The sequence below is a fragment of the Manis javanica genome, chromosome 10 (assembly GCF_040802235.1).
Source record: "Manis javanica isolate MJ-LG chromosome 10, MJ_LKY, whole genome shotgun sequence".
Taxonomy (NCBI): Eukaryota; Metazoa; Chordata; class Mammalia; order Pholidota; family Manidae; genus Manis; species Manis javanica.
Window position 1 is genome coordinate 114485091 of NC_133165.1, and position 26644 is coordinate 114511734.

Consider the following 26644-nt stretch of genomic DNA (forward strand, 5'->3'; position numbering starts at 1 on the left):
TGCTTTCAAAGTGTTAGGCTCTGAACCGAGGGTGGAGGAGCTTCCTGCAGCCGAGCAGGCCCCGCAGAAGCCGCAGGCCCCGGAGGAAGTGAGCAGCTTGGCCCTGCCTCCCAGAGGGCCCCTGCTGACCTAGGGACCCAGAGACTGCTTCTGTTTGGACCCCGGGGACCCCTGTTTGAGTTCCTTGGAGCTCATTTGCTGGAGTGGAGGACACCACCAGGTGAGTCCCGGCATCTTAGCCGCAGGGCCCTCGGCTCTGGGGCCTCCTTCCCATGCGCAGTGCTCAGGAGCTTCAGGCACGGTGGGAGGAGCCCCGGCCCGGGGAGCACAGTCTAGGCTGAGGCTGCTCAGGCTAACGTCGGGCAAAGCAGAGCCTGAACCCCCTCGCCGTCCGGGCACCCCAGGCTCAGAGGGGCCGCTCCCCCCTCCCCGGAAGCCCGGTAGGCAGGAGGCCCTGTCCTACCTCCAGGGTGGCCAGATGAAAACTCCCCTTCCACCATGTCATCTCCCTGAGCTTCATCCAGTGTGAAGAACCCCCAAAGGGAGGCCCAGGCGGGGAAGGGACTACCCAGTGCTGATGGCCAAGGCAACACCCAGCTCTCTGTCCACTTGGAGGCCTTTGCTGAGCTCTGAGTCCAGCCCCTCCTTGCAAAGAAGCTTCAGGACCAGAGGGGGAGTGGGTTTTCCCAGAGTAGCCACAGCGGAATGAGGAGGAGCCAGCCTGGAGCCCAGACCTCTGCACCCCCAGGCCGGGCTCTTCCCTCTTCCCTGGCCACAGTCCTCAAACCAAAGCTTGTTCAAAGGAAGCCTGGGGATTCAGGGGACAGAGATGGCCCAGCATCCCTCTCTGCTTCACGGCGGGAAGAGCCTTGGGCAGTGCCCTGTGTCCCCAGGCTGGCTGCTGGTGTGACGGGCAGCTCCAGCCCCAGTGAACGCCTCCATCTCACCACTGGCCTCCCCGGAGGCCGGAGCTGACCACCACCTTCTGCTGCATGACACCCCACCCCAAGTGTCTGACTGGGATTGGAAATGCTGGGGAGACCAGGGGCTAGAGAGGGAGAAAGACGGAGGGCAGAGCTGGCAGCCGAGCAGGAGAGGAAGTGAGCCTGGGCAACAGGAAGGAGGCCTGGCGGTTTCTGAACCTGCACCTCCCAGGCCTGGGGGGAGGCCGGCCCCCTGCCCGTAATGAGGACGGGGCAGGGTGACGCGCACTGCGCCGGCAGGAGCTGCGAGACCCCCAAACTACCTGAGAGGCTGGAGAGGATCAGCCCCATTGTAGAGAGCAGGGCAGGAGTGGTGGGTGAGCTGGGGGACGCGGGCACTCCAGCTCGGTCTGCTCGCCCAGAGGCTGTGGGTGCTGCTGTGTGCCTGCCCTTTCCAGGCTCTGGGGCCCAGAGGGGACAGGCCTGGTGCCCCCTGGCCCTCAGGAGCTCATCCCTCAGCATGCTCACCCCACCCAGCCCCCCAAATGGGCCCCCAATGCCCCCTCACCCCTCCACCTGATTTTCCTCTGGAGCTCAGCCTGCGATTTCCTGGACCCTGACAAGCTCCTTTCTCCTGGCGCAGGGTGTGCCCAGGCTTCCTGCATGTTGTCGCGGGTTGGGGGTGGTCGTCTGGCCGCTCTGCACCTGCTGAGGAGGCACCACATCCCTGCCAGGCGCCTGCTCAGGCTGTGCCTACAGCTGTGTGCCTTTCTCCACCCATCTTCCTGCCTACTGTCCCCTTGTCCTGGCAGCACAGTGATTTGCCCACCCGTAGCCAGCTCCTACCCTGCTTGGCTTGGGAGAAGAGACGCCCTCTGCTCCCTGCATCCCCAGGGCTGGCAAGGAGACATGGAGGCAGAGACCTTGTACAACCTGCTGCAGCTTCCCAAGGAGGCCACACCACCAGCAGACGAGGAGCTCCTGCAAGGTGCCTGCCCCTGTGGGACTGGGGTCCAGGTGGGGCGGAGGGGAGGGTCTACACCGCAGGAACAAAGCTGGCTGTCCGGGCATGGCATTGCTTCCAAGTTGTAACTGAGCACCCAGCTGTCCAGCTCCTGCCTGTGCCTTCTGCTTTATACCTGACACCTCACCCTGCTTCCAGAACCTTCTGCAGTTATCCAAAACTGCACATCTCTAGGTTGACAATGAGGATACCCATTGCTATGTGTGCCTACTATGTGCTGGTGTTGTGCTAAGCACTTCTAATAGGCAGCAACTCATTCATTGTTCTGAGGGTAGGTGTTATTATCTCTTTTTTATAAAAGAGGAAACTGAGGCACAGAGAGGAAGATAGCAGAGTAACAGCTGCCTCCGTTAGAAGGGGTGGGGCCAGGATTCTGGATGCAAGGAGGGCGGCTCCGGGGTTCAGGTTCCACGCCCACTGTGTGGTCTCAGCAGACGCTGGCAGAGATCTGACACCCGGCAGGCTGGGGGTCTGCTTATTTGCCCCCCTCACTCTTGCGGGTTTCTTTGGAAAGTGGGCGGGCACAGGACAGGAGCAATTCAACGAGGGCGGGTCCCCTTTAGGCAAGTGTCTGTTTTCTGAGGCTGGGGAGTTTGTGGCCACGGCCCCTGAAATCTAGAAGATGGTTTAAAAGAAGGACCAGGGCAGGTGCCCATAGCTGTTACCACCCTGTTACAGAAACCAAACAACAAACCAGAGGGCAACCCGAATGTCCCTCTTGGCACGGGCTTTAAGTGACCCTGCTAGAACTTACGTGACCTTTAAAACAGAAATACGATGCTGGAGAAGGAAGTGTGAAATAATCTGAGCAAAGGCGCACAACGCAACTTCAGCTCGATCCTGTGACAACAGCCTTTTACACAGGGGGGCTGAGAGTCCCGCGGAGAGTGAGCGAGACCCTGGGCTCCGGGGAGTCGGCAGGCCGGGTCCAAGGCCTCAGGGCTGCGCATTAACTGCCTGGTGTTCTCTGCTTGTAATGGTTTCAGCTTAGAAAGCACGCGAGGAAAACTGCTCATAGGGTGGCAGGCTTAGTTGTTTGAAAATATATATATTTTTTGTTTTATAGTTGATTTAGCAGAGCTGGAACATGAGGTGATTCAGAGTGGCCGGGAATCTGCTCCGGGGAGGGCGGAGCAGCACCACGGTCGCCACTCACTCACTCATCCAGCCGCCCCCCACCCCCCGCTGGTCCGGGGCCCCCCGCTCCTCTGGGGCAGATAGCCTTCCTTCCTGCTGGGAGACCCGGGCCTGGGCAGTGCTCGGGTCTTCAGAACATGGAGGAAAGTCTTCGGCTGGGTCATGTGAAGAAGAGACAGTGCGTTTTGTGAATGTGGGCAAGGCAGCTCCCAGGGGGTGACTCAGTTTCCCCCATGTCCACTGGGACTATGTGACCTCGCAGGTCCCTCTAGGCCCTGACATTTGTGGGTTCTGTGCATCTGTAATATGAGGAATCGCTGCTGACCAGGGTTCTGGGGCTCCAAGAGCCAGACATATGGTTGATCCCTCAGCCCGCGGGGCCCCGCTCCTGGGCTTGTCTGAGTGGTGGCTTCTCTAGTAAGTGGGTAAAGTTGCCACAAAATACAAGACACCCAGTTAAATTTGAATTTCAGATGGACAAGAAACAGTTTTTGAGTTTATGTCCTCCGAATATGAATATTGCTATGTGTAAGAATCAGCTGGTGCTCATGAGGGAAATGCAGGGAAAAGCATTAGGGGTGCAGTGGGAACAGCATGGGCAAAGGAAGGAGGTGTGGAGGACAAGGCACACTGGGGAAACCCAAGTCACTTTGGACATTTGGTGCTCAGGGTGTATGTGTGTCTGAGTGGCCCTGTCTGTGTGTGTCTGTGTGCATGTGCCTGGGTATCTGTGTGTGTCTGTGTAACTGTGTGTGTGCACATACACATGTGGGTGCGTGTGAAGCAGAAGGACTAAATTCTCCCTGTGGTCAAGGTGCTGGCTTTGTGGTGACTTGCAGAGAGCTTCCCAGCTCCCTGCAAGGTCCCCCCCACACGGGTCATCCTGACTTCTGCTTCCAGGACAGAAGAAGAAATACCTGTCACCCACCTCCCGGGCGGATCCGAAGCTGGCCGAACTGCAGAAGGTACTGCAGCCCCTCTGCTTTCCCTGCTGTGCTCCCTGGAGGCAGTCAGGTCATCTTCTCAGGGACAGCAGGCAGCCACCTCCCCTCCCTGACATCAGGACGCTGCGCAGTGACCAGTGGGAAGACCCCCTGAAGGAACGTTTATGGAGCACAGACCGTACTTTCACACACATGATCCCAGCAACCCCCACGATGGTTGAGGGGCTCCACTGTCACCCACATCCCAGGGAGCAGGTAGTGAGGCCCAGAGAGGTGACCTGACCTGTAGGGGACATAGGCAGGCCAGTGGAAGAGCTAGGGTTTGGCCCCAGCCATCAGCCCCCCAAGCCTGTGCTCCTTCGCCTGCTCAGCCGCCCAAGGCAACGGAGGGGCGTGAAATGGGCAGGAGCAGGCTGGTCGCCCAGGGCCGGCCCTCTTCTTGGCTGTGAGTCTGCTGCTCAGACTGGCTGGCCACAGACAAGCTCGGGGCCTGTTTTTCTCTGCCTTACTTCTCCAGTCTCCCTGTGGCATTTCTGTTGCCTCCTCCAGGAGGGCTTCCTGGCCCACCCCACCACCTTCTACCTTCCCCAGAGGATTTTTGGCCCATTTTCTGGCCCTTCCTGCCTTCGTCCCTCCCAGTCCCTCACTCCCTCCATCCACCTCCCCCACCCTGGGCACTGGGACATGGAACAGCACGAGCTCTCCTGGAAACCCTGGCAGGGTGCTGACGCATCTGAGCGTGGGTTCCTCCAGGAGCTGGTCCTGAGGCGAGGATTTGGGTCAAGCAGTTGAAGTGGGTGGCAGTCGCAGGAGATAAGGCAGGGCAGTGGGGAATAAGATGGGCAGGGAAGGCGCCGCCCAGGTGAGGGCTGGAGCAGATGCAGCTCTGGGAGCCAGTGTGGAGCTGGCACCTGAGAGGCTTCCCATGTGGCGGAGGAGCGGGCTGTTTGCACCAGCACCTGGGTCCCAGGGGCTACGCCCTTAAAGGCGGGCATCGCACCTCTGCCTTCTGGCCTGTGGAGCACAAGCAGGGTGGGCCGGCCTCCAGGGTCGGCCCACGGGCAGGGCTGCAGAGAGGAGCAGAGGTGAGCACCACAGGGGTAAAATTTAGGGTCAGGAGGGACAGCAGCAGCCCCTACGTTAGTGTTGCAGTGCTGCCAAGACAAAGTCCCACCAACTTGGGGGCTGAAAACAACAGGAATTCACTCTCTCGGTCGGGCTGGAGTCCAAGATCACAGTGCGGGCAGAGTTGGCTCCTGGAGGCTCTGGGGGAGAATCCATCCCAGGCCTCTCCCCACACCGGGTGGCCCCCAGCCTTGGCATTCCTCTGCCTCTCATTGCCTTCTGAGCTCTCACCAAAGTGCCTATTTGATGCCCATGTTTCTACCAACTGCCTCTGTAAAGCAGCCTAGGCTTTTTCTATCAAGTGCTTTCAAAACCCTTCCCATTACCAATTCCATCTCCCTGCTTTGGGGTATTTGTTACAACAGTTCCCCACTCCCTGGTCCCAAAACCTTGGACAGGACAAACAGCAGCCCACAGTGCCTAGGTCTGTAGTGGAGAGAAACAAAGTGTCTTCAGGAGTCCAGATCAGGCCCTGTCTCAGTCTGGGCAATGAAGGAGGGCCTCCCAGAGGAGGTGACATTTGACCTGCTCTTGAAGGATGGGAAGGAGTTGGCAGCTGGGAGGAGGGCACTCCAGGCTGAGGGCAGAGCTGAGCCAGGTGAAGGCCAGGTGAGAAGTGGCCCCGGGTCAGCTGTCCCATGGGGGCCTGCAGGTGCTGATGGAGTGGATCAACACCCAGCTCCACTCCGAGCACATTGTGGTCCGAAGCCTGGAGGAGGACATGTTCGATGGGCTCATCCTGCACCACCTTTTCCGTAAGTGGCTGCTCCTGGGGCTGCCCAGGGCCATCCCCCCTGACCTGGCCCCTCAAGCGCCCCAGGTGGGCTCTCCACTCGGCCTCCAGGGAACAGTTACTGCTCCTCCACTCCAGGCCTTGGACTCCCCCTCCCCCACATTGCCTCTGGCAATTATCGAGTGCCTCTGTTTGTGGCTGCTGAGGACCACAGAGAATCCCTTGTCCCTGCCCTCAGGCTGCCAGAGAGAAAACAGGCCAGTGGGGAGGTGACCCTGGCAGCCAGAGGAGGCCTGTCCTAGCCTGCCACGTTCACAGCAGGGCTGCCTCCTGGCCCCGGGGCCCCTCCCCGCACCAGTTACCCTCTCCCTGTGCTGTGTGAGGTTGTGTTTGGTGTACATGTCTGTCTCCTGCACAAAGCTGTAAGGTCTTGGAGGCAAGGGTGGCCTTGATTCTGGTCTTCTGCAGCCTGGGCCTGGCCAAGTCCTTTGTAGATGGGCAGCAGAATAATAATCCTACAAGCCACCACCAAGGCCCCTTGAGCACCTGCTGGGGGCAGGTGCTGTTAATCCTCAGCACAGCCTTACACTGTTACTATTCCTATTTTACAGACGAGGAAACAGAGGTGCTGGGACGCCTAGCACCTTGTCCAGGGTCTCACAATGAGGAAAGAGGGAGTCAGGATATAAGCCTAGGAGTTTAGGCCACGCTGTCCTGCCGAAAGGAAGTGTGCACAGCTGTGCAGAAGGCAAAGGGGGCAGGGAGCAGAGTGGTCAAGGTGAGGCCAGTGGAGGCAGCTCAGAGGGCCGGCACTCCCCATGTGCAGAGGGGCTCGGCCTCCTGGGGGAAGCAGACTGTCCTCACCCTGCCCTCCCCAGCCCACCCTTGCCCTCTCCCGCCCTCTCTGGCCCTCAGAGAAGCTGGCCGCACTCAAGGTGGAAGCAGAGGAGATTGCCTTGACGGCTGCAAGCCAGAGGCGCAAGCTCGAGGTCGTCCTGGAGGCAGCCAACCAGAGTCTGCAGGTGGAGGAACTGCAGGTCAAGTGGAGCGTGGAGAGTACGTGGGCTCGGCCGGGGCTGGTGTCCAGGGGCGGTCTGGAGGAGCCCGGGTCCTTCTGCTCCAAGGCTTCTCAATGACCCAGTGGGCACGCTCATGCACCCCAGGTATGGGGGTGACCTGGGTGCTTGGGAGGTGGCAGAAGCAAAGCCTCATGCACAAAGTCATGCGCCCAGTTGAGGAGCAGGCAGCCCTACCCACTTCTGTGCCGTGAGGGTGTCGCCGCAGCAAGGACAGCACAATGATGATAAACGCGGCCACATCAAAAACACGCCACTGCTCACAGAGTTCCACGTGCCACGATGCTCCCATCCCCCTGGTCACGTGGGCACTAACAGTCCCATTCATTTACTTAAATTATATCTGCCATGTCTGCTTATAAGAAGTGGAGTGAGCAAAACGTCCAGGCTTCCTCACCCACCCCATTAACAGTTTGGTATGAATTGCCTCCTTCCAATCTGTATATCCTCCCCATTTTCCAGACCAGAAAACTGAGGCTGAAAGGAGTTAAGCAGCGTCTCCAAGGCTGGGTGGTGATCTAGCAGTTTGCAAACCCAGTTTTTGGTGGCCCCCGTGTCATACCTTCGCCACTATGTTTGGTCTCAGGTTTGATAATTGATGTTTATAGTGTGGGCTCTGAATTTCGTCCCATTCACCCTAATCTAAAATTTTATTCCATCTGTGCCAGCTGTAGGACATTTAGTTGTTTCTGATGTAAACAGCACTGCAGCGAACATCTCTGTCTAAAGCCCTGTCCACACACTGGACTGTGACTTTAGGGTCTTCACAGAAGTGGGGTGATTGGGACAAAGTGTGATTATTTTGGGGTTCTGAATGTCTATCTCCAGACCTCTGTTTTCCAGAAGGCTGGACAGAGATCTCCTTGGTCTGCAGAGGGTTTTTGTGGCCATAAGAAAAACCTCCATATGGCCCCACATTTTGGTGGCCCCTGGGTCCTGACCTTGTACCCCTCACCCCTCCCAGCCATCTTCAACAAGGACCTGCTGGCCACCTTGCACCTCCTTGTGGCCCTGGCCAAGCGCTTCCAGCCTGACCTGCCCCTCCCGAGCAATGTGCAGGTGGAGATGGTCACCACAGAGGTAAGGGGCTGGGCCCCTCGGGGGGCCTGGGCCTGGGCTGAGCACCTTGGGTCCTGCACTGGGGGTGCTGTGAGGGTTGGGAGCTGAACCAGGTATGTTCTAGATCTGTCACACACTCCCAGGACAGCAGTGGGGCATAGGGCTGCAGCTGGGGGTGGGAGATGCCAAGTTCCACAGAGCCCCGAGACGGTCCATGGGAAGGCCAGTCCCACTCTCCTGAGCAGGTGGCATCTGCCTGGGGGTGTGAGGAAGGTCCTGGCTGATGTCAGCTGTGTCACATGGGCCATATGTGTCTGTTGATGGCCTTTCAGAGCCTTCACACCATTGAGTCACAACCACTGCCCTGGTCACTGCTGTACTGTCCTCTGTCACTAACTGATGGTATGGTGGTGGTTCTAGGGGGCTTTTTTGGGTTTCGTACCCCATGGGACCCTTTCTCACTGAGCTGGTTAATGCCTCAGGGGTCCCTGGCTCCCCCTCAGACAGACTCTAGCACTACAAATAGGCGCCCCACCGGTGCCTGCCCCTCTTTATTCTCCCCCCCAACCTCTGCAGGGCTCCCTGAGCCGGGGCTTACCTTTGACTCCACCTGACAGAACAAGACAAGTCTAGCCAGACTCAGGTGAATTCATTTCTAAAAACACATTGACTCAATGCTTATACTTCTTTTAAAGTCAGAAGTGACTTGACTGTCATTCTGTCACTCATTCCCTCACTTGCCCACCTGTCCATCCACCCACTCACCCATCCATCCATCCATCCATCCATCCATCCACCTGTCCATCATTCATTAATTATTCAAGTCAACACATGGTCACTGACCCCTGCGAGCCGGGCACTGGGTGAGACTCGGGGGATATCCGAGGGACAAGGCAGACATGGTCTCCATCCTCGTAGGGCTCAAGGCCCCTGGGGAAGAAGGACAGCTAAGCCAGGCCACGTGTGATGAGGGCCACCCTGGGGAGGGGGTGAGGCAGACGAAACTGGGTCCCGTGAGGCTGCTTTGGCCACCACAGTCTTCTAGCGGCAGGTGTGGGACCCAGAGGTTTCTGGGATTGTTCAGTGTCTTCCCTTTGCTCTTTCTCAGAGCACCAGGAGCGGCCTGAAGTCCAAGAAGTTGGTGGAACAGCTCACGGACTGCAGGTGAGGGCAGGGCCAGGCTGCGGCCTCCCGGGAACAGGCCTGGGGCCTGGGGCAGGGCCACAGCGGCGTGACCTTCCTGGGGGCAGCCCTCACACTCTGCCGGCTTCCTCTAAGCCTCCCAAGGGCCTCGCTGGCTCCTCAGTCCTGCAGGGGCACACAGGGGCCCTCCATCCCACTAGCCTCTGGGGCAGGGCCCTCATGGGCTGGTGGGAATGCCCACGTCCGCCAGCTCTTCGGCCCCTGCACAGCCCAACAGAACAGGCAGAGCTGGGGTCAGAGGGGCTCTGGCCCACGCCAACGAGGTTGCACCACAGCCACTGGAGGCCCGGAGGAGCCCAGAAATGGGGTCTTTGGACCCTGATGCCTGCTGCTTCCCTGAAGCCCAGCCCCCCGAGTCTGGAGGAGGGGTCGGGGACGGGGAAGGGGAAGCGTTCCCTCGCTCCACGGTAGGGAACCTGGCCGCCAGACCGCAGCGCCCCAAGGGCCCTCTCAGGTGCTCACTCATACCACCAGCACTAATTGAGCGCCTACTGTGTGCAGGGGGGGGGGGCTCTGTCCGTGAGTGTTCCAGTCAGCCGGCGGCTGGCCCTTCGTCCGTCTGGGTGAGCAGGAAGCCAGGGGTTGCCGGCCAGGGAGCGCGTCCCTCGGGCCTCCCCGCCATCCTGGCAGCTCTCCCTGGCCTGGTGTCAGAACGGGCTTCCTGCAGGAAAGCTGGGGAGTCTCCCTTCCTGGCTAACGCCTACTGGAGGCCTACTCTGCCCAGGGCACTGGGCTGTTGGGCTCCCTTGACCCATTTAACCCCCACGAAGCCCAGCTGGGCAAGCTCAGTTCTCTTCAGCTCACAGGCCTGGCAGGCAGCCCCACCTGGGCCTAAGTGTCTGCTCTGCCATGTCTGAGCTCTGTGACCCTGGACAAGTCACCGCTCCTCACTGAGCCTCTTAACTCCTCTGAAAAATGCAGCCCGTTCCTACCCTTTAGGCTTTCATGAGGGTAATAGAAGATGCGTGGGAGGGGGGCCTCCTGCGTCCCTGAGGTCCTGGCAGCCTCTGGCTCCTGGGCTTCCACTGGGGAACGGCAGGGGCTCAAAGTATGGGAAGCTGATGGCAAGGAGCCGCTGTGGCCCAAGCATGTGAGCTGAGGCAGCAAAGGTCAGGAGGAAGCAGACCTTTGCTGGCCCCTCCTGCAGTGGGTCCTGTGCACTCATTGGCCCACTTAACCTTCTCAAGGACACCCCGGAAGGAAGCCTTGCTCCCCTCTGACTCAGTGAGGCCAAGGGATCTCCTGGTCACCCAGTCACTGAGCGACTCCAAACTGACTCCTAGGATGTTGAAGCCTGAGGGTCTGAGAATCAGTTTTGGAACCCCGAGTGGGAAGGCGTGGTCTGTGTTCACGGCATTGAGTTCCTTCCTCATCATGGCCCTAAAGCCATCCTGCTCAGCCCCCTTTATGCACTTGGAAACCTTCCTGAGGGTGCACCCCTGACTCTCTGCTTGTGTCTGGGGCAGCACGGGGCATCTGTCTGCCTGGCACCTGCCTTTGGGCAGAGCCCGGGGTCTGTGTTTCAGGCCATCCTCTCCACCCCGCACAGCCCAGCAACCTGCTGAGGGCCTCAGGCAGAGGGGCCGCCTGGCTCTCCCGGGAGGGCTGGGACACAAAATTCACAGCAAAGTCCAAGAAAAATCATTCAGAAAGAACAAAACTAGAGTGAAAGAACAAAGATACAAAAGAGTATGGACTATCCGATCAATCTCATTTACATGGACTTGCAGGACAAAACCCATGGGGAGGGAGAGAAATCAGAGCGGTGGTAATCCCTGTGGCTGGATGGGGTGGGGGCACGCGGGGGTGCTGGAGCGCGCTGTGTCTGGTTGCCGGTGGTGATCACACAGGTGTGTATAGGTAAAAGTGCACAAGCTGTAAACTTACAATTTGTGCCTTTTATGGTATGTGTAGCCCCTCCGCCCGGCTAAAACAGCAACCACAAAATGGCAAAATCCAAACATTGCCAGGTGGGGACGCCTCCGCAGAAGGGTAGGAACCTCTTGCCATTTGCTTCCCATAGGGACCCTGCCTGGCTACAAAGCAGCTGGGAAACAAAGAGGAGCTCATACAGGTTGTGTGTGAGCCTTGCCAGCACAGAGGCATGGCTTAGTAAGAAACTACAGGGGTAGAGATTTTTTTTTAACCATTTGTTTGCTTTCTCCCCTCCTAGCACAGACAAGGACCAGCCTTCGAGTGAGTACTTCTGTGACTTCAGGACATCTTTTTCTATTGGATACGTGTTAATACAGACAGTAACGATGAAGGGTTAATGGATGGATGTTCGCTCCCATTTCCTTTGCAGTCTGTGTGTATCTCAAGCCTTTTCTTTTCTGTTTGTCTCTCCTCCTGTCTGTCTGTCTGTCCATGGTCTTGGCTATTCCTTCTCATGATCCTGCTCATATGGGTAAAGAGATTTCTGATTCCCCCTCGGCGGTGACGGTAGAGGTGTTATCAGTGTGTGGGCCCCAGATCCAGATGTCCTGAGTTCAAACACTAGCTCGCCTCCTCATCGGCCACAGGAGCTTGAGCATTTTAACCTGTCTGTGCCTCAGTTTCCTCATCAGTAAAATGGGATTAATTTTACAGTAAAAAGGCACCCACCTCTTGGCTGGTGATAAGGGTTAAAAGAGAATTTGTTAGTGTGCTTAGCACAGAGTAGGTGCTTAATAGTGATTGCACAGCCATGTGGCTGCTGCTTTTGTGACAGCGATCTTTACCCGTCACCCATCCACCATTCCCATCCTAATGTGATTTTCCCTCCCTGAATTGTCCTGGGGCTGGACCATCAGCATCCGCTTAGGACACAGGGCTGCACAGGCAGGGGATTCTTTGGGGGGTAGAAATAATGCGGAAGCAGAAGGAATGACCTCTGAGGGGCGTCTGAGAGCAGGAGCTGAGGGAAGATGAATGGGGGAGGAAGGACAAGGGGGTACGTGGGAGGCTGGCTGATGTCTGTGTGTGTGGAGGGGCAGCGTGAGGGCGTGCATGGTGTCCAGGGAGCAGTGCTGGGGGGCAGCACGGGGATGGCTCACGTGGTGGGGGGCTGGGACCCAGAGCAGGGCCTCCTCACAGCCCTTCCGGGCACAGTCACGCTGCTCTGGCCCCGTGCCATCTGAGCACACATTTGCCCCTCATTTCCTGCCTCCTTCAGTGACACGATTTCCCTGACCTGGGGCCCAAGGAGTTCCGAAGGGAGTGCTGGTGTTTCTATCGTTGCCAGTTTATGGGGCATTTCAGCACGCATGCTGCTCTCTGGTGCTGACTTTCCCCTTCGCTAGTGAGGGAACTGAGGCACAGAGAGGTAAAGGGCTTGCCCAAGCTCACACAGCTGCTGAGTGGCAGAGTCCAAAGGTAAATTCTTCCACCCAGCTTGGGTATTCCTGCCAAGGACTGTCTCCCCAGGGGAGGGGTGTTGGCTACAAATAGCTGGGATGCAGCTTGTGGGAAAAGGATGTCAGTCTGAGGACTCAAGGTGTCTGAGGCTGGCCTAGGGGCATGCGCCGCCAAGACGCTCCTTCTGTCCCCAGGCCCTGCGGGCATGACTCAGCAGCTGAGGGTGCTGGCCTTTCGCAGTCTGCAGGTTCAGACTCGCAGGGAAGACTCGATGCCCTCATTCTGCCAATCCAGAAACACCAGGGAGAAGACCTATTGGTCAAACAGGTCTGGGGCTGGCCCTGCTCAGCTCCCATGGGCCTGTGGGTGGGGCAGGAGGCTGGAAGGAGGCAGGGCGAGTTCCCAGAGGAAGGGATGGTGGCTGATAACGGGCGTCCACTGCAGAAAGGACAACTGTTTATTCAAGTCCTACTGTGTGCCCTGCCACCGGGCAAAGTGTGTTATCTGCTCCCGGGTTTGATGTCTGCAACGGCCCCACCTAGTAGGTATCATCAGCCATACTTGACAGATGAGTCCCAGAGAGGGGAGGCCGTTCTCTCCCAGCCACACAGCCTGGGGGGCAATGACTCAGACCTAGGCCCGAGTTTTTATTCAAGAAACAAGAGTTGAAGCTACAGCTCTCTCTAGACTGGTTACTCTGAGAAACTTCTGTGGGGAAAAAAGTGCCTATTTGGCCCAAAGATAGTAGCACTGTAATGAGGTGTTTATTGAATCTCTCTGCAGAGGACGTCTTTGATGAATTATTTAAGCTGGCTCCAGAGAAAGTGAGTGCTGTGAAGGAGGTAAGAGAGGTCAAAGCCCCCAGGGGCCCTTCTGCTGCCACACACCCGCTGCCCACCTGCACTGCACCCCAGGGGACAGAGGGCCGGGAACAGGCTCCCATTCCATCCTGCCATGCTCCTCGTGCTTAGCGGGCTCTTTGGACTCCGAGTGGAAGGTTGCAAACCCAAGTCCTGGGCCTGGGGTCCTTGTTTTTCCTCCGGTAGGCCATCGTGAACTTCGTCAATCAGAAGCTAGACCGCCTGGGCCTGTCTGTGCAGAATCTGGACACGCAGGTAGGGACTCAACTGCAGGGTGTCCAGACAGGGAAGGGATGTGGGAATCGGGCGGGAGAGAGGGCTCCACTGGGCACTGGGAGCCTGGGCCCACCCCTGCGTGGCCTGGGAGTATCACCTCTCGGAGGCTGGGGGTCCTCCTCTCCAATGGGAGTGTTGCTGGCAGGCAGCCTCACCAGCCAGCAGGGACTGTTGGGGTGCTTTACAAAGGGGTTCATCTATGTGGTTGTTACTAGTTTTCAATAGAATAAGCACTTTTCAGGTCTTTTTCCAAAATTAATTGTAGACGATCAGATACTAAGACTCAAAGCACATGAGCTTCTTCTGTGTGACTGCGCTCCGTATGGTATTCACTCACATCCAGTGCCAAGTAGGTGTGTGCCGTATGCAAGGTGTTGCCGGTGTGTCCTAAGGCTTCCTGAACTGCTCAGCCCGTGTGGTTGGCTGGCGCTGAATCATCCCAGGGCTAGACCATCAGCATCCACTGTGGGCGTCCCATAGGTGTTTGCTCAACATGGGGCAATAGGGAAGCTGGGGGGCCAGTTGCCAGCCCAGGACCTGTGGGGCGGCCATCGAGCCTGCTGGCCCCAGGCACATCACCTGGACATGGTGGTGTTGGACCGCCTGGGTTCTGCCCATGCAGCACGGCGGTGGGGTGGGAAGGGGAGTGGAAGTCAGGTCTCGGCCCAGATGGACCGAGTGGCTTATGGCCACCTTAGCCAGAGCTGCTGACTTCCCAGACACACTCTGACATTAGGCCAAAGGAACGGGTTGACACACTCCTGTGCCTGGAAAAACACCAACGTAGCCCTCACTGTGTGCCCTGAGCAAATTGCTTTACATACATTAACTCACTGAATACTCCCAGCAATCACCTGAGGGGGGAACTGATATGACCCCACATTACAGAGGAGGACACTAAGACACAGAAGATTAATTAGTTCATGCAAGGTCACACAGCAATGAAGTGGTGGTCCTGAGATTTGAACCTGTCGAGGCTGTAAGCACCCAGTCTATACTCACCACTACCTCACATGTTAATCACATTAACAGTGTGCGTGTGTGGCATGGTGTGGTGACATGGCAAGGTGAAAATAACAGACTCGGAAGCCAGATGGACACATGTTCCCTAGGCTCCAGGGACATCTCCTCCATATTAACTGGCTTTGGACCTGGACTTCTCTGAACCACAGGCTCTTTTTCTTTTCAAATGGGTACAAGGATACCAACCTCATAGAACTGTGAGTAATAAATGAGGTCATGAGCATCTGGTGTTTAGTATATTACCTGGCACATTGTGGACCTCCATTAAATGATAACTTCGTGGTTTTAGTATATTTTATGGGGGTGTGAGCTGAATGAGCTCTTAGGTTTTTGCTGGACCTGATCCAGCTGTGTCTCTGCCGTGGTTAAATAATGGCCTGTGTGAGGAAGGTATTTAGAGATGGTTGGACAGGAAGGGATATTGAAGTCCCTGGTGTTTTGGTGGTATGACTAGGGACTATCAGCAGAAAAGGTTTCAGGCCAAACTAATAACATCGGAACCGACCTAATATGAGGAAATTCCATTAAGGACTTGGAGTAGTGGTTTTTCTTCCAATATCCAATCTTGTGTTTTATATCTTTGAAGAGATTGAATAGGATTATATTAGCATATGATATGCTTGGTAGCTGAGGGATGGCTTTGTCTTTGAAAATATAGACAGAAGAGACAGAAATATTAATGTGGAAGCCAGTGAATTGAGTTTGGTGTGCTGTTCTCTGCCTTTTCCTGATGGAATAATTTTACACTTAACTCTGTTTTCTCCTGTGCTTATGAGTTCATGAAACTGGGTGGCTTAAAAGGTGATTTGTGGCTATTTCATAGAAAATGTCAAAGAGCTTATTCTATTGAGCATGTGCTGTGTGCCAGGCAGCCAATAACTGCCGATGTTCACAACACTGCGAGGGCCAGGTGTCCTCCCCGTGTCACAGAGGGAAGCTGAGGCTCAGAGTGGTTCTGCAAGATCACACAGCCTGTGGAAGGCAGGGTGGGGTTCCGCGGCTACTGCCTCCAGACCCCTCCTTTGTAGTTTTCAGATGGAGTCATTTTACTCCTGCTGATTGGACAACTGGAGGGCTTCTTCTTGCACTTGAAGGAATTCTACCTCACTCCCAGTTCTCCTGCAGAAATGGTACGTTTTTCCGATTTTCCTTGATGGGCGACCTTTGAGTGGACAGATCTATGGAATTAGCATGACCTGTTTTTATTTATTCACTTTCATGTCAAGTGAAGGGTGGGGGGATGAGTTTGTTTGTGCATGTGTCTTCCCATCCAACTACCCAGCCACCCTCTGCACCCACACATACCCACTGACTTGCCCATTCACCCACCCACCCAGCTCATCCATCCGTCTTCCCACTCATGTGCCCATCCAACCATTCATCCATCCGTCCATCCATCTGTCCATCTACCCATCCCCCCGGGAAGCTGATCCCTCATTTCTTGAGGTCCTGCTTGGTGTCAGGCCTTATGCTGGGTGGGCCAGAAAACAGTCCAGCCCAGGCTCCTGCTTCCAAGAGCCTCTCCATTTATACCCTGAGCTGAGGTCTCCCAGGGCCACAGTGAAGCGTGTCGGTTTGTGGTGGGTGGGTCAGTGGGGAACCAGAAAGAAAGAGTGGTTAGTATAACCCCAAGCAGTCGGGAAAGGCACAGCACAAGAGGTGACACGGGGAGCTGGTTAGGGTTTGGTTTTCCGAGGTAACTAGGGGAAGGCTGCCAGCAGGGTGAACAGCATCATCCGAGGCTCGGATGCGGACAAACCAGGACGTTTCAGGGCGGTATCCGGGGGCCGCCCAGCTGCAGGGACTGGCCGGGGGTCTGGCCCCGGGGGACGCGGACTCCCCTGTGAGCCCTGCAGGCCATGGGCTGCGAGGGAGATGGCTGCCCTGGCCCAGGCGGGAGGCTCTGTGGCCGGACTGCAGGAAGGGGTGCAGAGAAGACATTGCTGGTGGAAGCGATGGGGCCAGCCTCCTAGGCGCAGGTCTGCTTCCTGGCTTGCAGCTTTCAGCGCCCCTCAGGGCTCCGGCTTGCCTGCTCTGCTCTGCTGCCCCCGCAGCCCCCAGGCCCCTGCCCCATGGAGCTGCTGCAGTTCCTCCAGCTCATCACACTGTCCCACCTCCGGGCTTTTGCAGGGGCTGCTCCCCTGCCGGGAATGCGCTTTCCATGTGGAAGACCTGCCAGCGAGGGGAGAGGACTCTCACTCCTCTCCCGGTGAGGGAACTGAGGCCCACAGGGGCAGCGGCGTGAGCTAGTTGTCCAGCTCTGTGTAAAGGCAGGTGCGGCAGAGGCACAAGAGGCCTCAGGGTCCCGGCCCCATCACTCAGGGTTCTTGTCTCTAAAATGGGCTCACCCCCAGACCACCCAGATGGTAAGAAAGAGTTCGGGGAGTCACGGAGGCAGAAACATGGAGGGGCCTGCGGTCCCCGGCCCCACCCAGGCCGCAGCTGGTGGGGCTGGAGGTGTGACTGAAGGGCTGGCTGGAGCTCTGGGCAGTGGGCAGCCTGCCCAGGACCCCAGGTGGCCAGCTCATCCCTGTCCACACCAGGGTCCCTGTGGCCCACCTGGCCTCCACCCTGGGATGGGGGCAGCCCCTCTGTCCTCAGCCACAGCTTTTCCTGAGGAGGATGCCAGGCAGGGCTGGGGGCCCCTCCCAGTGCCAGCCTGAGGGCCGTTTCTGGGCAAAGGGGGGATTTCTGTTGGCTTTGACATGGCTGCATGTCCCTGGGGAAGGCCCACCATCCTGAGGCTGGGGCAGACCTCCTGGCCTCCCTGTGGGGGGTGAGGCTCTGCACCCTGGACCCTGGCCTCCCACCTGGGCCCTCCTCCAGGCCCCTCCCCTAACTCCTCCCCCACACGGGGGCACCTGTCCAGCAGCAAGCCTGACCTCCCGGGCTCAGGCATTCTGCACCCCCACCACCCAGCCCCCTGCCCACCTGTGTCCCCAGACTCTCCCTGCTCCTGGCCTCACCCTCTCTCCCCCAGCCTGCAGCCCTGCCCTGGCCGGGCCTCTTGCATCCCTAGGTCTTTGCCTGGGTGCTCCCTGGACCTAGCTTGCCCCCTGCTTTGTTCCAACCCGCCTAGCCAGTGGTCAGCGCCCCCTCCCCACTGAGCCCCTCGGCATTGTCTAGGCCCCTGAGCTTGGCTTCTCTCTCCTCTTGGAGCTACAACCTACACCTAACCTCACCTGGCCTTCACCCCATTTCATCCTCACGCCCCACACCTGTGAGGGGGCAGGGCAGGGCTTGTTTCTCCAGTTCAGGAGCAGATGCTGGGGACTTGCCCATGACCACTCCGCTGCCCTGTGGCAGGTCTGACCCCAGGACTGGCCGTTGCACCAGGCAGATGCGGTCTTTAGTGGGCGTGGTCCCCACCTTCCCAGGGGGCAGGGGCACTCCTGAAGCTTGATTCAAGACTCCGACTCCCCAGAGCTGGGTGTTGGGCAAGGAGCAAATAGGTGGGAACAACGCAGTGCTGGTTCTGGCGGCAGAGGTGGAAACAGTGATCCAGATCTCCTGGGTTCTGCCCTTTCTCTGTGCCACATGCCGCTCATCCTCCTCCTGGGACCAGCAGTGAACCTGGCCTTCTCGTGACAATGGCAGAGACACACGAGACTAAGCAGGACACGTCCACCTCATGTGTTGGCCAGAGCAGGCCGTGTGGCCTTGGGGGTGTGTGGTGGAGTTCTGCAAAATGTGTGGGTGCAGAGGAGGGAGGGATCACCCATGGCATGGTGGAGGGACTTGCTAATTCCTCCTGGCAGGGAACCTCTGAGTTGGAAGCTCTTCTTGTCCCATTTCCACAAAGGAAACTGAGTTCAGAGAAGCAGGGTGATCTGGTCAAGAGCACACAGCTTGTTAGGAGAGAAGTCAGACTGGCATCCAAGTTTGTCTGTTTCCAAAGCCAGAGCTGTCTCTCTGTTTCCTTCCTGGGAAACCAGGTGAGCCCCAGGGTCTGGGAAAACAGAGGGCCCTGGTCTACGGCCAAGAAGGAGGCCTGTGAGGGGCAATGCAAGGGCTCAGGAGGGTCCAAGCCAAGCTCGGTGCCAATCCTGTGCCCAGAAGTGTGAACGGTGAGCGGAGGCAGGAGGCTGAGCAGGGCCGGCCGCATGCAGGCTGACCCAGAGCAGCACGGGGCCCCTCTTTGTTACTTGGGTGTCGGTGCTTCGTGGGACTTCAGTACTACCGTGCTCAGTATTTTGCATGCTTCCAAACCTCAGTGACAGGACAGGCACCCCAACTTCTAACATCCCTGTGTGCAGCTGGCTTGCTGAACCCTCCAATCTTAGAACCAGCTTCCTCATATGAGCTACGCTGTATGTCGGGGCAAAGCAGCAGCCTCTTAGCTCAGACCCCAGGAATGAACCGTTACAGTGTGTTGTAGGAAATCGCAGCTGCGTGAATGTATAATAAACATGCTGGACAGGTCATTAGCTGAAAAGGGCAGGAATGACTCTTCAGTCCCTTTGTAAAGGTGGGACATCCAAGGAATTGTCATCTTGGCAGAGTGGCCTCTGGAAATTGAATTTCTCATTATTACACCTCCCTTGCCCATGGTGTTTACATGAGATTGTCATTTGTTGTAGGAAGAGAAATTAGGGATGGAGGGGGGAAGGGGATCATCTGCTGCTCTGCAGAAAGCAAAACACAGGAGCCAGGAATGTCTGGCTTCCTCCCCCTGTCAATTATTTCTCCCCAGGAGGATTGTAATGCAGCCTCCAGGGTCTTAACCTTCTCTTGGCTCTGTGGAACGCGGTGGTTTTACTTCCATCATCTCAAACGGTGCATGGAAGAGAAAATGATACTTTGGGTAGAACATGTGGAGACAGTTCTGGAGCCCAGACAGGTCCTGCGGGTTCAGCGTGAGCGTGGGCGAGGGGGAGTGTGACAGATGGAAGCAAGCACAGTCATTCGTGCCTGGCCGGCAGCAGCCAGGCTCTGCAAGGGCAGGGAGTGGGCCTGGGTTCGCCTCTGTTACAGGGCCAGCGCCTGCTAGATGCTCAAGAAATGTTTTTTAAATAAGTGAATGAATGAAGTGTTTCCAAAACACTGGTCCTGTGAATAGCTTAGGAAAACACGTACCGTCTTGAAGGTTCACAATTCACCGTAATGTATTCAAGGCTCTGAGAAGTCCTACAGCGAAGTATTTCCTTAGTACCTTTTTTAAGCCAACATTTCCCTAAACAACACTGCCCAGGACACCCTTTCCCCCTCTGCCCTGGCTCACGTTCTGGGAGACGCTGGCTTAATGAGGGCGCAACGAAGGCTGCGAGGCGGGAGAACACTATGCTGAAGCCAGTCTCTGTGTCTGGTTCCCACTCTGACATTTCCTTTCTGTGTAACCTGGGAATAGTGTTCATGATGAGAATGTGAACAATAGCAGCAACTGCAATGCTCACCTTCCAGAATATTCCAGTCTGGAGGGAAGACTTGGGGACAGAGTGACAGGAGTGAGTGGTAGAAATCCGACCTGCTCTCTGAGACTTCATTCCTTTTTGGTTCGGACATCCCCAGGGGGTGTGTCCCACCTGCTTGGAAGCATTGGCGCCATGCGACAGCTTTTTCCTCTTTACCACCGCGGCGGGGCAGCCCTCTCCCACACTCTCTCCTGCATGCTGGACAGGCCGCCAGCCCGGCCGCTGTGCCCACTGGTGCTCCAACAGCTGTCCCCGGGGGAGAAGGACCCTGCTCACTGTGCCTTCCGGACCCCCGGGAGGGGCTGCCCTGTCCCTGAGCATCCCACCAGGGAGCCAGGACTCCAGCGCCCGGCCCAGGGATGGGGCAGGAATCGTAGGGGGTGCGTGGGTCAGTGTCCTTGGACCAGGACTGTGAGCCACCCCATCTGCCCCCGGGAGAGCTCCTTCTCAGGGGCTTCCAGAGCCCTCGTATGCATGTCCGGCCCTTGCAGGAGCCCAGACACAGGGAACTGGCCAGGAGGCCTTGGCTGAGGCTGAGCCTTTGCTGCGCCTTCAACCTCCCACCTTCAAATCTTGCTTTGTGGCTCCAGTTCCATGTCCATCATCACATTTGACACACATGGCGGCCTCAGAGATGTAGACAGGAAGATGTGGTTTTACCATTGCACAAATGAGGGAACTGAGGCCCAGCCTGGGTATGTGACTAGTGTGACCTGTGACTTGTGGCCTGGTGGGGGCTGGTGCTCAGACATCCAGCCCCGATCTCAGCTCCGGCTCAGACCCACCAGGCAGTGGCAGAGGCAGCCAGGCAGAGCTGGCTTCCCCAGGTGGGCCTGGCTCATCTCGGGGCCTGGGCTACGTTGCTATGGGAGCTGCCTGGCCTGTTTGTACTGGGTTGTGGGACTGGGACGGCCAGCAAACGGGGAGGGCCTGGGACTGGCACAGCTGGACCCCAGTCTGAGCTGTCCAGCCCCTGCATGGACCTGTGCGTGACAGACCATTGAGGGAAGGGCCTGCCTGAAGTCACAGGGAGTCAGGTGCTCAGCCGGTTTTAGACCTTGCTCGCCCGCTTCCCTCCACCTGCTCTTTCTACTACGCCAGGCTGCTGCCGCCAGGAGAGGTGTGGGGTCTTTCTGGTTGTATCTGAGGCCCAAGGGAGAAATCAGCTGTGAAGAGGGAAGATTCTGCTAACAGGGTCTGTGCGGAGCCAGAGGCTGGCAGGGCCCCCGGAGCTCTCCAACCTGTTTTCTGTATTGAGGCACAGGGGACATGGTGGTCACCCTGCTTGGCAGGAGAGCACATAGAGGCCCAGGGGTGCCACGTGCCTAAGGTTGGAGGTCACACAGTGATGGGGCAGAGATCTGAAGTCAGGTGGGTCTGGGCAGGGGTGCCTCCCCCTGCCTCCAGCCTGCTTTGCATGAGCATCAGCGTGAGACTTGGTATGGCACTTTCTGTCTTGTAAGCTCAAAGGAGCCCCTTGGCCACTCTGAACCTCGGTTTCTTCATCTATGCTTTGCCCATGGAACTAAGCTCTCTCTGAAGGGGTCTCTGTTGCCCACAGGTTGGGGGCAGCATTGGAAACCATCAGACGAACCCGCACTCCTTTCCCTGGCTAAGTCCCCTCACCCGGCAGGGCTCACCTCCACCAGGAAGCCTTCCCTGACCCCCTGGGCTGGGTGGCCCTCTCTGTAACTGCCTTTCCCACTAGAGGTGGCCTTCTTGATGCATGATGGGCATCATGGCTGAGGGGTGGGCCTGGCACTTGGGAACCAGGGCTTGGGTTGGGGCTGCCTCGTCTTGCTGGAATCTGATGGGGTCTTGTCATAGCTGCACAATGTCACTCTGGCCCTGGAGCTGCTGAAGGATGAAGGCCTGCTCAGCTATCCCATCAGCCCTGAAGGTGAGTGGTGGCACGGGTGGGCCCTGTGATCCATTCCCTGGGCAGCCAGCCTGGGGTGAGACCCGCAGAGCAGCGCGCAGGGTGTGGGGGATGGCACGTACTAGTGTCGTCCTCCTGCTGGGCATGGGCGGGTAATCGGTGTGTGCCAAGGCTTCCTGTGCAGGGCACCATGGCCATGGCTCCCACCTAGCCGAGGAGGAGGGGCCCCGGGGAGAAGAGACCAGGACCCGAGGTCTCTGGGAATGGGCTGTCCAGAGAGGCAAGGCCTTGAGGAGTTGCTGTGTTGGGGGCACCGAGAGAGGGGTGCAGGGGAGGACTGGATGGGAGGAGGGAGGCAGGGTGTTGTGAGGGGTCCTGGGACTCAGGCCTGAGTGACCAGCTGTCCTGGTTGGCCAGGGATTCCCCTGGGTTTAGCCCTGAAGCCCCGTGTCCCAGGAAACCCGCAGTCCTGGGCAAGCTGGGGCAGTTGGTTGTCTGCAAGAACCTCCCCCTGCCGCACCCCTGAGCCCAGCCCTGGTCTGACTGGCTGCCCTGCTCTCTTCTGGCCCGTAGACATTGTGAACAAGGATGCCAAGAGCACGCTGCGAGTCCTCTACAGCCTGTTTTATAAGCACAAGCTGAAAGAAAGCACAGATGGGATGCCCTGTGGCTCCCTGAATTAGCCATCACTGCCCCAAAAAGCTGCTTCTCAGAGCCTGCCTGCAGTTCCATCTAGGGGCCCAAGGCCCCTCTGTAGAGAGATCCCTGCCACCTCCATCCTCCCCAGCCAGCCAGCCCTAGGGCCACTGGCCTTTTCCTGTGTCCACAGCACGCCTACCCCACCCGCCCACCTCCATTCTTGTCTCCTGTTTCCATCTGTCTGAACATCTTTGAACTCACTAGGCATGGATCGTTTTGAGCCGACCTCTGGCTTCACTCAGTTTATTTTAACAAATGTATTTCTGGGAGGGATTTTGGGAGCCTCCTGGTATCCTGGGGAGGGGATTCAAATATGCATAAATATGACTGAGCCCTCTCACAGCCTCCCTCCCCAGGGAGCCTGGTGGGAGACACACAGCATCTCATGGCTGATAGTGCCCCCGGGGACGGCCAAGAGCCCACAGACGCAGACCTCTGCCGGCTCGTGGGCGGGTGCTTAGGCAGGAGGGGCTCTCGGGTGGCTGGGCTGATGGCCGGAGGCCCCTGCCTGCTACACTCAGCTACTGGTGCCTGCCCGCCTCTCCCTTGGGGGGTGGCCCCAGAATCACCTCTGAGGGGCAGGAGCCCCACGTGGCTCCAAACAAGCCCTTACGAGCTGCTCAGGGAAGTTCCTTCAGTTACTGGCCAGAGGAGCCGTGGCCCAGGCTCACCCCTACGGCTGCACGGTGAGCGTGCCCAGAAGTCACGAAGCAGGCTGTGCGGTAAGGGGGTCAGATCCCGGGAGGTGCCGCCGCTGACTCCGGAGAGACTCCGTACTTGCTGTGTACACTCCTCCAAGGAAAGTCCCTGTAGAGGACTAACACAGTGGTTCTGGGAGCTGACATCTGGACCCAGCCAGACAGAGGGGAGTGGGGTGAGGCCGGCAGGCGCCCCAGGCTGCCACTGGACTCCCCACCCCACCCCATTCTCCCAGCCCTAACTCCCGCTGGAGGACAGAGCCCGCTAGATCTGTGGCTGTCACAGCTGGACTGTCTTGGATTTGGGGAGATGTTTTAGCATAGGGGGCCAGCGTGAGCCAGGCAGTCTTTGCCAGGCCAGCTGGTGGAGCTTAGGGGAATGTCCTGCTGGGAATGATGTCAGGAGCCCTTGGAGTTGGTGTCTGAGTGTGAGAGGTCTTCCCATCATCCCCATCCACCTGTCCCCGTCACCTCCTGATTCACAGATAATCAGGCTTAGATGAGGTCATGAGGCTGAGGCCCCATGATGGAATTGGTGTCCTTACAAGGATAGGAAGAGACCAGGGCTCTCTCTCTGTCCCGGGAGGACACAGCAAGAAGGTGGCCATCTGCAAGCCAGGAAGTGAGTCCTCACCAGAAACTGAATTTTTTGGCACTTTGATCTTGGACTTTCCCACCTCCAGAACTGTAAGAAATAAATGTCTGTCATTTGAGCCCCCCATCTGCGGTATTTGATTATACCAGCCCAAGCTGACACAGAGTCTCAATATTATTAGTCATTAGGGAAATAAAGTTAAGACCACAATGAGATACTGTATACCCCTTGCTGGAATGGCTCAATTAAAAAGACTGACAATAGCAGGTGTTGACAAGGATGTGGAGCAATTGGAATGCTTCTACATTGCTGGAAGGAATGCAAAATGGTACATCTACTTTGGAAAACAGTTTGGAGGATTCTTATAAAGTAAAATATCCACTCACCATATGACCCAGCCTTTCCACTACTAGGTATTTATCTAAGAAAATAAAAACATATGTCCACACAAAGACTTCCACATGAATACCCAGACTACTCATAAAAACCTAAGAGCTGGGAAGAACCCAAATGCCTGTCACTGGCAAATGCATAAGCAAATCACAGTTTCTGCTTAGCAATAAAGAGGAAAGAGGTGTTGATACGAAGCAATGTGGATAATAGCAACAGCATGAGGCTGAGAGAAACACGAGCCGCAAAATGCTGGCACCGTATGGTACGGTCTATAAGAAGTTCTAGAAAAGGCAAAACTGTGGTGATATAGAAAGCAGATCCATGGTCAAAGGGAACAAGGGCAAGGACTGCCCGCCTGCAGTGGGGGAGACCTGTGTAAGGCAGTGAGCAAACACTGCCCGGGGGGCCTGGACTTCAGCTTCCCTGGAGCCTGGTGGGCACAGGGTGAGGGGTCACGGCGGTGAGTAGGCCTGAGACTGCTTAAACGCTCACAGGAAGGCTCTGCAGGAGGAAGGAGAGGCCTTAGAGGGAGCATCTCAGTGGGGGCACCTGAGCAGGTGCAAGTTGCTGGGCCCCTGGTCCAGGGAGGGTGGGCCTGGGATGGAGGGCAGGCAGGAGAGGGATGGTGTGGGGCCTCCTGCGGTGCAGGCCCACAGGGGCTTAGGGGTTCCGTGTCTTCGGTCCTTGGTAAGATCTCATGCTCTGAATCTGCTTTGTCTGATATTAATACAGCAAGGCAGCTTTTCCATCCTTGTAGTTTTAAATGATCTGTGCCTTTATATTTAAAGAGGATTTCCTACAGACACTAATAGTTGTCTTTGTATGGGAACTGAATATCTCTGCCTTTTTGGAAGGGTTAGTCCATTACAGTTTTCTTGCTGTGGCAAAATACACACAACAAACTGACCGTTTTAGCCATTTTACAGTGTGCTGTTCAGTGACAACAAATTTGTTCACAGTAATGTACAACCATGGCCACCACCCATCTCACAAAACTAGGAGCACACCCGTTGGGTGATAGCTCTCCATTCCCAGCCCCCCAGCCCCGGGCCCACCACTCTGCTTTCTGACCAGACCCACATTTCTAACTGCCTAGGGCAACACTGCGTTGGGGTACCCACCCCAAACACACCACTTCCAACTCAGAACTCGGCCCTCCCCGTCCTGCCTCCCGACTCCCCGCATCTTTGACGGGCCCCTCCAGCTCCTGGCCCCCAGGCCTGAGACCTGTGGCTCACTGTAGACCCTGTCCTTCCCCTACCTGGGCACCAAGTCCCATCCTTTCTGCCCTCTGCTCACCTCCCAGGCTGACGCCCTCCCCTCTTCTCCTCTGCTCCTCGAAATCCAGGCCCTCGCCATCCATTGCTGGGGGGCTGCAGTCACTCCCAGGCCGGGTCCTCTGCCTCTCTCTCTCCTCTGAGCCCAGTTCCACATCAGCAGTTGGAGACTTTCTGTCCTGGGAACTTGGTCCTGTTCTCATGCCCCCGGGCCCCCAGCGTTCAGGCAGCTGCCTGTGCCCTGGGTCTTCCTGATGCCCCGGGCTTTACAGTCTGCTTGCTGACCGTGCGCTGTCTCCTACGCCTCCCCAACTCTCCCAGCCACCTTCAGTAGTTCCCTAAGGTCCTCTGCTCTCTCCAGGCCTTCCTGCCCAGATGCCCTCCCCATGCCCCAGCCAGGAGCTTAGCAGCCACACAGGGAGAGGGGCCATCCTTGAGAGGAGAATGAAGAAGGGGTGAGTCCTGGGGCAGGGTGGCGCCTGGGAGGCCTGGTGCCTGGGGGCGGGTGGGGGAAGCGGCTCCCCAAAAAGGAGGCTGGGGGATGGAGTGGGGACAGGAGGCCTCCCCAGGTCTGCTCTCTGCTCTCCGCCCCACTCTCTCCCTCCATCCCGAGAAATCTGATTCCAGCTGAAGCTGCAGCAGAAACTGGAAGCAGGGTAATCACAGTGGGCTGAACCGGAAGACGCCCAGGGCCCGAGAAGGAGCTGGCAGCCCCGGCTGGGTGTGCAAACGGCTTCAGAGTGACGGGAAATGCCTCGAAGGCCGGGGTGCCTCGGAGTTGAGCCGCTTCCCAAAATAATCCAGGGGGCAGCTGTCTCGGATTCTGAAACTGGGTCTGGCTGCCTGAGCTGCAGGAAGCCCTGGGCCCCACACCAGCCCCACTCTGGGAACAGATGGCATTAGGAATATTTTTTCCTTTTACCAAAGTCAGCTGGTAAGCGAACAGCTTGTCTAGAGAAAAGCGTGTTCCTCC

The 26644-nt window shown here is 57.4% G+C and overlaps 1 protein-coding gene across 6 annotated transcripts; it reads left to right on the forward strand.

Annotated features, from left to right (window-relative positions):
• Positions 1 to 26179, forward strand: PARVG (parvin gamma). Of its 6 annotated transcripts, none has more exons than XM_073214004.1 (13): positions 5 to 220; positions 1736 to 1911; positions 3985 to 4049; positions 5806 to 5908; positions 6802 to 6942; positions 7927 to 8042; positions 9130 to 9185; positions 11398 to 11420; positions 13344 to 13384; positions 13607 to 13675; positions 15748 to 15849; positions 21958 to 22030; positions 22583 to 24127. In XM_073214004.1, the coding sequence occupies exons 2-13, from the start codon at positions 1833 to 1835 to the stop codon at positions 22690 to 22692; spliced, it is 978 nt and encodes a 325-aa protein (XP_073070105.1). In that variant the 5' UTR covers positions 5 to 220; positions 1736 to 1832; the 3' UTR covers positions 22693 to 24127. The 6 variants fall into 6 exon arrangements, with proteins under 6 accessions (XP_073070106.1, XP_073070107.1, XP_073070105.1 ...); XM_073214003.1 differs by having other exon boundaries at positions 6 to 220; positions 1818 to 1911; positions 13344 to 13402; XM_073214002.1 differs by having other exon boundaries at positions 7 to 220; positions 1741 to 1911; positions 13344 to 13402.
• Positions 26180 to 26644: the final 465 nt, after the last annotated feature.